General features: G+C 47.7%; 1 protein-coding gene across 1 annotated transcript; it reads left to right on the top strand.

Annotated features, from left to right (window-relative positions):
• Positions 1–233: 233 nt before the first annotated feature.
• On the top strand, positions 234–416 carry BJ212DRAFT_1241591 (uncharacterized protein; the record flags this gene model as incomplete). The annotated part of the gene is made up of 1 exon (XM_041329600.1): positions 234–416. A coding segment is annotated over one exon (183 nt), but the record flags the coding sequence as incomplete, so codon positions are not given.
• Between the last annotated feature and the right edge of the window lie 12,974 nt (positions 417–13,390).

The raw sequence follows: 13,390 nt of genomic DNA, 5'->3' as shown, positions 1-13,390 counted from the left end.
CTAGCTGCTATTCGACCCACAAGGGTTTCTGTACTAGACTCTGAGCTCAGAGAGGAGAGAAATCATCATAAAACTGCTAGTCTTAGACTACAGGTAAAGAGTGAAAGGTAAGAGGTGATGCTTATATAAGCTAAAGAAAGTGGGGGTAGGTAAAGGTAATGAAAGTAAGTAAATCTAAGCCCAAGGAAAACTTGACTGTCACACCGCCTCTTACCAAAACCTACACCCCAAATAACCACAAATCAGCTCTTGATCATCTTGATGTTATTTGCTCCTACTGCAAAGACAAAGTTGCCCTTGGCCACATGTCTGGCCCTCATTCTGAGGCTGAAGTTCAAAATATTTTGGGAGGCCACTTCACATCCTCACCCCTTGGCATTGTCAAAAAATCTGGAGAACCTGGAAAGTTTAGAGTCATCTGAGACTTATCATACTGCAACACTGATGGTTTCTCCATCAATGGCTTCCTGGACTTGGACAATTTTCTGACTGAATGGGGCATGGCTGCCCAAGTCACTGAAATTGTACATTTTTGCCCTTCATTCATTCAGTGCTTCCCACCCCTCTGCAGGATCACTGTTAGTGTTCTTGAGGACTTCGTTCCTCTATGCCTTCATTTGTTTCATTCTGGCTTTAGCCTTTGTTCATACCCCATAACATTGATTGGGAGTGGGGGGGGTATTTGACCCTCCTGCCTTGGCTTCTGCATTGGCACTTCCAACAGGTCCCCTCACTGTACACGTTGACCTTGCCTTGCCTTTGGGTGTTGTATTCTTTCTTGCTTCAGACAAGACCTTCCTCACTCCTTCTTTTGCCTTCACCCTACCATTTCAGTGCCAGGTACTTCATTTTGCCCACACTTCCCACCTCTGATGTCATTTCACTCAAAATTCACCCCACTTCATCATTTGCTCATTTCACTTGTAGGTGGCTTCAGCACCTCTGGGCACTCAAGCAGTAACATTAGATATTGAAGCTGCCTATCACACCATTCCTGTGTGGCCACCACACAAATGCTTTCTAATCATCAAAGTCAATGGAAACTTTTTCATTGATCACATCTTCCCATTTGGACTCTCCACTGCCAGAGGAGTCCAAGGTAACATTGCAGATGCGACCGTCGACATTCTACACAGGATGGACCTTGGTCCCATCAAAAGTGGGTAGATGACCACTTATTCTTCAGGTTCCCATCTGGAGGTGGAAAGACACTAGAGAATGGGACATGCTCACTGTTCATTTACACTCACAGACTTCAGCAGATACATGAAGGGTCTTGCCCACTTGGGGTGCCCTGGTACCCCAGGAAGTGTACAGACTTTGCTTACATCTTCATCTACCTCAGCTTCTTGTGGGACCTCATCCTGCACACAGTCATGCTACCTGATACAAAACATCAAAAGTATTGAAACAAATTCATCATGCTGTTAGATTCTGTACTGAGCAGGAGATGCATGATGTGCAAAGATGCCATGAGTATGAACAGAACTCTTTCTCACATTGCCTTCATAATCCCACATGGGTGCACTTACCTCACCAACCTCTCATCCTTCATAGCAGAGTTCCCTTCAAAACATGCTTCACACTTCCCACATGCATCCATGGTTTCAGACCTCAAATGGTGGCTAAATGTTCTGAACCACACACCATTACCTCAATCCCTTGTCCCAAGGGGAGACCCACAAGATCTTGATCTGTGGGTCAATGGATCTACAGACTGAGGAATAGGTCTCACCTTGGGAGACAAATGGAATGCATGGATGCTATGCACAGGGTGGAAGAGTCAAGGCAGAGACATTAGGTGGCTTGAAGCCATTGCTGTTGAGCTCACAGTGAGAACCCTCTTTGACTCTGGCTGGTGCAACACCATCATACTCATACATTCAGATAACCAGGGAATCATTGGTGCCTTTCAGCACAGAAGGAGTTGCAATTTTCAAGTTAACTTGTGTATCCACAGGGTGGAGTCTATGACAATGGTGTTGAACATCTCACACACTCTCATTTATGTCGAATCTGAAAGGAACAAGGTAGACAAGATCTCTCATGGTGAGGTTGGACCACCTGTTCTTCATTTGCTGTCAATCACACTCCCTGGGGAGCTCCAATCCTTCATCATCAATTATGTCTAGCACGCCTCATAGACCAACATAAGCAGGTGCTGATGTCACAGCAAGTCTGGTTCTACTCAAGGAGGCCTTGGCAAGACCACCCTTGGTAGGAGACCTGCCCTCTCTTGCTTGCAAATCACCTAAGCCATGAAAAGCAAAAACAAACAATACCATTGATCATTCCTCTTTTTGACCACATGTTCTTGCATGCAATTGTGTTCACCTCTGGTCAGCACCTCATACATCTTCATTCCATGCTTCTGTTCTTGGTCACTTGCCCTATGGGGACATCTTGAAACATCTTGATGTGATGCTTATCTCAATTGAAGTCAAGACACATGAGAACTATGGTTCTGGTCTCTTGTGCTTCCATCAGTACTGTGATTCAAGGAGGATTCCTGAGTCTCTTTGCATGCCGGCTCCTGATCACCTTCTTATATCATTCATAGCCTCCTGGGCAGGGAAAGTAGCTGGATCCACTGTTCAAAATTGGCTTGCAGGTATACACTTCTGGCACAACTTGCATGGAGCACCATGGCACAGTGTCATATCCCACAATCCAGACCCACGTTCCATCATATTCCCACACCTTCTGAGCCTACATCCAGACCCCACTTCATATCCAGCTTATTCCCAGATCCCCTGTGCTCCACACCTCAGCAGGATCGACTATGTTCCAGATTTATCCCTGAGCTCTGGACCTCTGGATCCTCACTGCTAGCCTGATCTGTACAACCCTATCCTGTCCACCCTATGCACACTCCATCCAGCAAGACATCCAGACTTCACCTCATCTTGGATTCCAGACTATATCCACCTTGTCTTCCGGATCCCCAGATCTCCGGACCTCCAGATATTAACTCCGGACCTATTCCCACCCTCTGTCTGATATCCTGCGCCTATCCCCATTTAGGCATTCTCTGCTTTCCGGCTTTCAGTTACCTCTTCTTCTGTCTTGCTTATTGATCCTTGTACAAGTCTTCATCTCTGAGTTTATTTACTTATGTTCCGACTTACTTACTAATGTGTTTCCACATGCTCATACATAGCCTTGCTCCTTTGCTTACTGATCCCCTCAGATATTGTTCAGTATATAACCCCTGTAGATACTCCTGTAGTTCCTTAGTTTGAATATCAACTTAGACTTGCCCAATCCTCTCTCAGACTTTGGTCCACCTAAGTCTGTCCTACCCATCAGGCCTAGGGATTGATTCCCTAGGCTGGAGCTCCACCTTTCCAGCACTTACCCTCTTTCTGGACTTAGGTCCAACCCCTGTCTCTCCAACTCTACCTCTGTTTGTTTCTACATCGGACTCCATCTGATGTAGCCCCTATTCCTTCCGGACCTCCAGACCTCCTGTCCCTTGTACCTCCAGGCATCCTGTCCTTCGGATGTTCCACCCTCCATACCTTTGGACATTCCATCCTCCTAACCCTCAGATGTTCCACCCTCTGTACCTTCGGACGTTCTGTCCTCCTAACCCTTGGACATTCCATCCTCCTAACCCTTGGACATCCTGCCCTCTGTACCTTCAGACATTCTGTCCTTCATACCTCCAGACATCCTGTCCTTCTGTCCTCCATCATCCTGCCCTCCTGTCCTCCTGTCCTCCGGACCTTTGGACCTCCTATCCTTCCACCCTGTTTCCTGTAGAAGTATTACCTTGCAGTGGGAACTCTCCTGAGCACTTCCTGTGTTCCTCCAGAACTCTCCCATGCTCCTCCGGACATTTCCTGCGCTCCTCCGGAAGTCCTCTAGCACTCTCCAGCAGAGTAGCCAGCCTCCAGACTTCATTGGACCATCCTTGGACCTCATATGAAATGAAGGGCACATACTCGGGTAAGGGGCATAGCATACGAGCTGAGGCCAAGCCCCTCTGAGTCAGTCTCTCTCCCCCTTGAGCAACATGGTTCTTAACACACAGTCATACTTTGGTGTGCATGGCTACCTCAGGGCTCACAAAAGTTGTTCCACCTTCATCCAAACACCCTTGCCACCCACCTGTCACCCTTGAGCACATGCATGCCTTGTTCTGCTTTCTTGACTTGTCAAACATCTTCAATACATCTGTTTTGGCTGTCACAGCGACTGCTTTCTGATCTTGCTGCAGGTGTGATTGTTTCTTTTTACTCTGTAATCTGTTTCTCAACCTCTTCAGGCTTGGAGAATTGGTTGTAGACTTAGCTAATGCCTTCATTCCCTCTCATCACATCTCACATTCATCTCCCCTTTGCTGTGGCGTCACTACTACCAGTGTCCATTTTATCATCCTAACCATACCTTGGACAAAGACTACACATGGCAAAGGAGTGAATTTAGTAGCATCCCTGGTAAATGATCAGTTGAATCTTGTTTCAGCCCTCAATCACCACTTTTCAGTGAACAAGTTAGTCCCAGGTGATGCACCATTCTTTGCCTTTGAAACTGACACCAAGAGTTGGGCCCCCATGACACATACATGGTTCTTGAACCACTGCAATGAGATTTGGAAGAGGGCAGACCTGCCTGAGTTGTCAGGCCACTGTTTCAGGATTGGGGGAGCCTGTCATATCCCACAATCTGGACCCACGTTCCATCATATTCCCACGCCTTCCAAGCCTACGTCCGGACCACACTTCATATCCAACTCATTCCCAGATCCCCTTCTGCTGTGTGCTCCACACCTCAGCAGGATCGACTACGCTCTGGATTTACCCCTGAGCTCCAGACCATCAGATCTCCACTGCTAGCCTGAACCATAACCCCCTGTCCCATCCACCCTATGTACACTCCATCCAGCAAGACATCCAGACTTCACCTTGTCTTGGATTCTGGACTCTATCCACCTTCTCATATCCTGGTCCTGTATCCACCTTGTCTTCCAGATCCCCAGATCTCTGGACCTATTCCCACCCTCTGTCTGATATCCTGCGCCTATCCCCATTTAGGCATTCTCTGCTTTCCGGCTTTCAGTTACCTCTTCTTCTGTCTTGCTTATTGATCCTTGTACAAGTCTTCATCTCTGAGTTCATTTACTTATGCTCCGTCTTACTTACTAATGTGTTTCCACATGCTCATACATAGCCTTGCTCCTTTGCTTACTGATCCCCTCAGATAGTCTCCAGTATATAACCCCTGTAGATACTCCTGTAGTTTCCTTAGTTTGAATATCAACTTAGACTTGCCCAATCCTCTCTCGGACTTTGGTCCACCTAAGTCTGTCCTACCCATCAGGCCTAGGGATTGATTCCCTAGGCCGGAGCTCCACCTTTCCAGCACTTACCCTCTTTCTGGACTTAGGTCCAATCCCTGTCTCTCCAACTCTACCTTAGGGTAGTCTACCTCTGTTTGTTTCTACATCGGACTCCATCTGATGTAGCCCCTATTCCTTCCGGACCTCCAGACCTCCTGTCCCTTGTACCTCCAGGCATCCTATCCTTCAGATGTTCCACCCTCCATACCTTTGGACATTCCATCCTCCTAACCCTCAGACATCCTATCCTCCTGTCCTTCTGTCCTCCATCATCCTGTTCTCCTGTCCTCCTGTCCTTCTGTCCTCCTGTCCTTCTGTCCTCCATCATCCTGTCCTCCTGTCCTCCTGTCCTTCTGTCCTCCTGTCCTTCTGTCCTCCATCATCCTGTCCTCCTGTCCTCCTGTCCTCCTGTCCTCCTGTCCTCCTGTCCTCCTATCCTCCTATCCTCCTGTCCTCCTGTCCTCCAGACCTTCAGACCTCCTATCCTTCCATCCTGTTTCCTGTAGAAGTATTACCTTGCAGTGGGAACTCTCCTGAGCACTTCCTGCATTCCTCTGGAACTCTCCCATGCTCCTCTGGACATTTCCTGCACTCCTCCGGAAGTCCTCTAGTGCTCTCCAGCAGAGTAGCCAGCCTCTGGAAGTCCTCCAGACTTTGTCAGACCATTGTCATATCCCGTATGCCAGACATAGATCCCATCATATTCCCACACTTTCCGGACCTGTTTCCAGACCCCATATCCAACTCATTCCTGGATCCCCTATCCTGTCCACCCTATGCACATTCCGTCCAGCAAGACATCCGGACTTTACCTCCTCTCAGATTCTGGACTACATCCACCACCTCACATATCTCAGTCCTGTTTCCACCCTGCCTTCTGGATCCCCAGATCTCTGGACCTCCAGATATTAACTGTACTATCTCTGGACCTATTCCCGCCCTCTATCTGAGATCCTGCACCTATCCCCATTTAGGCATCTCCACCTTTCCGGTTCTCAGTTATCTCTGTTTCCGTCTTGCTGATTGATCCTTGTACTAGTTTCATCTCCAAGTTCATTTACATATGTTCTGTCTTACTTACCAATGTGTTTCCGCATGCTCATACATAGCCTTACTCCTTTGCTTACTGATCCTCTCAGATAGCCTCTAGTATATAACCCCTGTACAACTACAGTAGAGTCCTCAGTCAGAATATCATCTTAGATCCTGTTCTACTTGCCAATCATCTTCCGGACTTCAGTCCATCTGAGTCTCGTCCTTTTCCATAAGGCCTAGGGATGGACTCCCTAGGCCGGAATTCCGGACCTCCGGATTTGTCCCCTATTTCTCTGTCCCAAGTCTAGGGATTGCTTCCCTAGGCTAGAGTCTTGCCTTTCCGGCACTTACCCCCTTTCTGGACTTAGGTCCACTTCCTGTCCCTCCAACTCTACCTTAGGGTAGTCTACCTCCATTTGCTTCTACATCGGACAAAGTCCGATGTAGCCCCTATTCCTCCGGACCTCCGGACCTCCTGTCCTCTGTACCTCTGGATATCCTGTCCCTCATACCTCTGGGCATCCTGTCCTTCAGACGTTCTGCCCTCCGTACCTTCAGACATTCCATCCTCCATACCTCCATGTCCATCCTCCATACCTCCGGACCTCCTGTCCTCCATACTCCAGACCTCTGGACATCCTGTCCTCCGGACCTCCTATCCTTCCATCCTGTTTTCCTGTAGAAGTATTACCTTGCAGTGGGAACTCTCCTGAGCATTTCCTGCATCCCTCTGGAACTCTCCCGCACTCCTCCGGACATTTCCTGTGCTCCTCTGGAAGTCCTCTGGACTTCGTCAGACCATCATTGGACTTCCTCTGAAATGAAGGGCACATACTCGGGTAAGGGGCACAGCGTATGAGCTGAGGCCAAGCCCCTCTGAGTCAGTCTCTCTCTCCTTTGAGCATGGTTCTTAACAACCATCATCAGACTCCCTCTGAAATGAAGGGCACATACTTGGGTAAGGGGCACAGCATATGAGCTGAGGCCAAGCCCCTCTGAGTCAGTCTCTCTCCTTTGAGCAACATGGTTCTTAACAGAGCCACTGAGTTACTTCTCAGAGGAACACCCCCAGATATAGTCACTATGCAAGGGAGATGGAAGTCGAGAGCTTTCCTCAAATATTGGTGCAAGATTGATTCAATTCTTCCTATGTTCATCACTTCTTCCCTTTCAGATTCTCATATATCAGTGTTACAATCTTCAATGAGCTCTTGCTCCCATCATTACCAGTAGTATTCCATACACATTCTGTCATCACTTAGCTTTTAATTGTATTGTTTTCCTCACATCCTCAGTTGGGGGGTCATTTTTACCCCATGCACAACCGATGTGAGCTATGCTTGTCATGGGTAGGGTTGTGTTTCTGGCCAAAACCTTCCTGCTACCTCACACTCATGGTTTTTCAGTTCTTACCTGTGTTGTATGCCCTTGTCTCTGTACCCTTGCTTCGGAGCTTTAGAATACACGTCTCTTTATCTCATTTAGCGGTTCACATCTAGGTCATGTGACACGCACTTTGCACCACACACAAAAACTGCCTGGTCTTTCAGAGACACTAGTTCTGTACTTAGGAGACATGGCTGCACTCACTGAAGTCACAATCCAAAAACTGAAACCCCCCCCCAAAAAAACCTTTGTAGAACTTGTCTGAATATCTCTATTAGAAACAACTCTCATAGTCATGACAAGGGACTGACACATGTGATCTCAAAGCATGATTGGTCATGCGTGCACATGACTTCATGCTTTGAGATTGCACAATCTGGTCTCCAGCAGATGAGAAAATACTGTCAAGATATGCACCTAGGTTCAACCCAATCTGGGTGTTGTTATGGTGAACTAGGATGGGCGCGACAACAGGTACTTGATAAGAGCATGCCTGAAGCCGGATCATATCCTTACAAATGTAAGGTTCTTAAGACAAGTTGAAGAGAGTGTCTTTGGCTTGAATATCAGTTATCAGACAACTTAGGATTGGGGGTCCTAAGCAAAGGATAGTTCAGGTAAGACCTAGTAGATTAAAGTGAAGTCTATCTAAGTACATGACCGGATTTATATAGGTGTAAGTACTTTAGGGCAGGTACGTATACATCATCAGTTGAGTCAGAGATAAGGTATGTATACGTCATCAGTCGAGTCAGAGATAAGGGAATGAGTCATCTAGCGACGGCACGTGGCGATCGTGATGTAATACAGATATAGGAAGCGGTTAGTCTAATGATGGCACAATGAGGTGCGGTCATGACGTAATACACAAGTAAGAGGAAAAAGAGATAGGGGGTGACCACAATTGTAACATTACCCCTCGTTTAGGGATGAAGTCGCCGACTTCAACTATCCTGATTAGCCCAGTAGATGGGGTCCACATCGTAGTTGGAATAAAGTAGATCATCCTGCTCTTCTGTGATAGTGGTTTGTGCCATTGCGGCACCATGGACGATAGCGTCTTGCTCAATCTCCCATTGGGCGAGAGTGTCGTAGAATCCTACGTCAGTCCATACTAAAGGAATGACCGCTTCTCCCTTCAACCCTCTACAAAAGACCGATAAATGGCCGGGTGCGTATTCCTTGCAAACTCTGCAGTAATACACAGGGCAGTTCTTATGGCGATGCCCAGCAACATGGCAGTTACGGCATACGACGTTGTCGACCGGCGACGTTTTTACGACTGTGACGGAAGAGGACTGATTTGGGGGAGAGGGTGACCTGGATCATTTGAGCGGTGTTTTAGTGGGGGAGATGGAGGTGGCTCATTTGGCGGCAAGGCGTGAGGATCTACGTTTGAGCAGGAGTCGTCATCTGGTACACGTGATGGGGTCAGGAGACGGAGAAGTTGATATGTCAAGTACAGTAATAGGAGGGATATTATCATCCTGATGATCCACAGTAGTCATAGTAGAAGCTGGCAGTGGTACAGGAATGGCGACGTGAGGGGATGGTGGTCGCGCGACAGGGTCAAGGGCAATGCGCTCTGTGACAATATGTATAGCTTCTCTGATAGCGTCTCTAGTTTCTTCGGGCAGGAGATGGATCGCAGTATTGCAAATATGTATGTGAAGATGGCGGAAAATGGTCTTATGGCGTTCATCATCAAGGAGGGCAGCGGTTCGGTCAATAAGACTGGCATCTCTGATAATCCTGATGATGAGGCCGCTAGATATCGCTCCCCGCTCTCCAAGGAGACAGTCTATTTCTATAGTGTATTGCTGGGAGGTGATAGCGGATTCGAACAGGGCGCTAGTCTCTACTTGGTCGATGTCCAAGAAGTAGTCCATGAGGACGGAGTCATCGGTAAGGGTTAGGGTAGAGTCAGAAACTGGTGGGGAAGTTGCAGGGGGTGATGCTTGCTGGGCAAGGTTGGCGGCGGTAATATTTTGATAATCAAGGAGTGTCAATGGGTGGGCGTTTCCTTCAGCGACAGTGTTCATGGCAGCGGTGAGTTCTTTGATGCGGAGGATACAGAGGCGTAGTTGTTCGATGTGGGACATTGTTTAAAAAGTCTATAGCCCATGAGCTTTCTTATAGGTGGTGAGGATATCGGAAGCATTAGTGAGATTTCCTTCTGGAATCCACTCGTTGCTGGCAGACGAATATCCTTTCCAGGATACAAGATAGCATCTTCATTTACCCATCCCTTTGTGCAATAAGATCGCATCAATCTCATATTCTTCTTCATTATCAATGATGTCAGGAGGTGGATCATGGAAGTTCGGCCCGTGAACCTCTGTTTTGCGATAGGATGATAACTCAGAAGTGTGGAATGTGGGGTGAACTTTCCACTGTGGAGGTAGCTGGAGTGTGAACGTGATAGGAGAGAGAACGGCGGTAATCGGGAAAGGGCCATATCGTTTGGGTGCAAGTTTCCATGATGGTAGCTGAGTGATTAGATTCTTCCCAGATAACCAGACCTTATCTCCTACTTTCCACGGGTGGTACTTCTGCTTTAAAGTTCGTTTGGCCATTTGTTGCATAGCAAGATTGTGGCACGAAAGGGCTTCTTCTCTGGATTTCTGGAGGGAGAGGAGTCTTTCTTCTGCTGTGGGAATGGTGGAGTTAGGGAGAGTATGAGGGAGGGCTCGTGGTTCATAGCCCATCATTAAGAAGAAAGGTGATGCATTGCGGGAATCATGTTTTCGGTGGTTGTGTACAAATTCCGCCATTGGAAGGTGTTCAACCCAATCTTCTGGGTGATTACGGCAGTAGATTCGAAGGTATGTTTCGAGCTCCTGGTTGAGTCGTTCGGTCTGTCCATCGGTCTGAGGGTGATAAGCAGTGGATGCCGCTATGTCGTATTTCAAGAGCTTGGCGAGGGCTCGCGAGAACTTAGATACGAATTGTGGCCCGCGATCAGAAATAACTTTTTCATGTAGGCCAAACCGTCAGTAGATGTATTTGAAGAATTTCTTGGCGACTCCTTCTGAAGTGATGGTTTTAGTACAAGGGATAAGAATTACCCCCTTCATAAGGCCATGGTCGACCACAACCATCACAGAATCAAAGCTGGTGCAGGGGGGAAGATCAGTGATCAGATCGACAGAGACCTGTGTGAAAGGAGCCACGGCGGCAGAAGGGATGGGGACCAAGGGTGGGGTTGTCGGGTGAGTGTCGGATTTCATTTGCTGACAAAGGGCGCAACCCTCTACATATTTACAGATATAGGTGCCCATGGAGGGCCACCAAAAGTCCCACTTGACCAATTCTTCTGTCTTAAAACGACCGGGGTGACCGGCGGTGGGATGGTCATGGCATCGTTCTAGAATGAGGCACCATCCGGCCGGACGGACGTAGGCGTGGTCTTTATAGTAAAGAATATCATCCTTAATCGACCAATCGGCGAGTGCGGATTTCATCGGGGGAAGGGAAAGGCCATCCAATGCATCAGAGGCGGTGGTGAAGATGGGATTGGGGTCGGAAGGATCTGGATTGGTGAGAGTAGTCATAAGTTCGATGTCAAGGAGTCGGACAAACATGAAGTCAGGGAGGAGGGTCTCATTATCATTGTCATTTGCAGAGTCGGATCCATGATCAGGGCGACGGGAGAGAGCATCCGGGGCGACGAGTTTAGTTCCGGCGACGTGGTGGAGTTCAATATCATAGCATGATAGAATTAACTGCCAATGAGCTTGACGATGAGTCAACTTCTGCGTGGTTCGAAAGTATAGGAGGTTCTTATGGTCCGTGAATACGATGACCGGGTGAGCATTTCCTTCTAGATAATGGCACCACTCAGTGAGGGTGCGAATGACTGCGAGGAGTTCGCGATCAAAAATCTGGTAATTTCGTTCTGCTGGGTTTAAGGTCTGTGATAGATATCCACATGGGTGATAAACACCGTTATCATTGGTTTGAAGTAATACCATGCCTGTGGCAACCAAGGATGCATCGGTTGCGACTGCGAATTGCTTGCTAGGATCTGGATTCCGAAGAACAGGTTGCTTCAAAAAGCATTCTTTCAGGGTAGAGAAGGCGGACAAGCATTGTTCTGTCCAGAGGAATTTGACAGTTTTCTTGGTGAGGTCGATCAGGGGTTGGGCAATGTCAGAGTAGTGGGAAATGAAGTTTTGGTAGAAATTGCAGAACCCCAAGAATGACCAGACCTCTTTCACGGTTGTGGGGATAGGCCAGTCCCAAATACCGTCAGTTTTGGCGATGTCCATTGCTACGCACCCAGGGTGGATTATCATTCCGAGATACTCTACTTCTTGAGCATCAAATGTACATTTTTCTGGTTTGAGAAAAAGCCTTTCCTGCCGAATTCTTTCGAGGATGCGTCATGTTCGCTCTCGGTGGGAGGTGAGGTTGTTAGAGAAAATTAAGATGTCATCCATGTATATGACGAGCCATCCTTCATTTATTTCTTGTTGGAACGTCTTGTTCATATATGCCTGGAAAGTAGCGGGAGAGTTGCAAAGGCCAAAAAACATAACGTTCAGCTCGAAGAGACTGTATTCAGTGGTGAAAGTGGCCTTCCATCAGTCTTCCGGATGAATACGGATGTTGTTATACCCTGAGCGAACGTCCATCTTGGTGAAGTATTTGGCACCGTGTAACTGAGCGACTAGAGAGAGTGGTAGCGGGAGTGGGTAAGCGTTCTTAACCGTCCATTCGTTGATATACCGGTAGTCCTGGCACGGATGAAGATCTCCACTCTTCTTTCCTACAAAGAAGAAACCACTGGCCTGCAGTGACTTCAATTCAGAGATGAATTCCTTCTTTATGTTTCATCGATGAATGCTTTGACTGCTGTACGCTCTTTCTCAGATAGTGGGTATACCTTGGACATCTTAGGGATGAAACCGGGTTTGGTTTCTATTCGATGATCTATCCCAGGTCGTTTGGGCGGTAACTGGTTAAGACTGTCTTTTGCAAGATGTCGGTGAAGTTGTGAAGGTAGGAGGGGACAAGTTCTTCGAACGACTTCTTTTTCTGTTCAAGCCCAGTGGCTAATGCAAACTGTTGGGCTTTATTGCTAGTCTTGATATATTCGGCGGGTCATTTCAGAGGTGTGACCATGGGTTGCTGCTTCGTGATGCTAGTTCCATCTCTCGTCAATGGAGTGTCTAGCGAAACATTGGCGATTACCTGGAGTTCCGAGGCATCAGCGGGGTACTCGACCAAAAATTCATCATCTTCTAGACGGTAGGTAGAGATTTCATGTACAGGTGGTGCGTAATCCGTCCATACGTCATCCTTCATATCGAAGGAGTCATCATCATCGTCAGGGATAGGGTCAAGGTTGGGTAGTGACGATGGGGTCTCTTCATCGGGGATTTCTTTGATAGTAGTTCAGGGTTTCGGTTCTGGTGGCATAATCAATTTCACAGGAGGCGCCTTCGGCAGCACTACCACTGGAATTGGCCGATCTGGTTTCGGGAAAAGGAGGGGGAGTTCATTCTTTTTTCTTTCCCTGTCAATGTCTTCTTCGATCTGATCGCTTTTCTCTGTTCTCAGGAGCTCTAGCGTTTCTGCTTTCCATCAGATTATTGGGTCCATAGCACATAGCCAGGGGAT

Source organism: Suillus subaureus, assembly GCF_016647635.1.
Source record: "Suillus subaureus strain MN1 chromosome Unknown BJ212scaffold_233, whole genome shotgun sequence".
Lineage (NCBI taxonomy): Eukaryota > Fungi > Basidiomycota > Agaricomycetes > Boletales > Suillaceae > Suillus > Suillus subaureus.
This window is presented reverse-complemented; position numbering and strand designations above follow the sequence as displayed.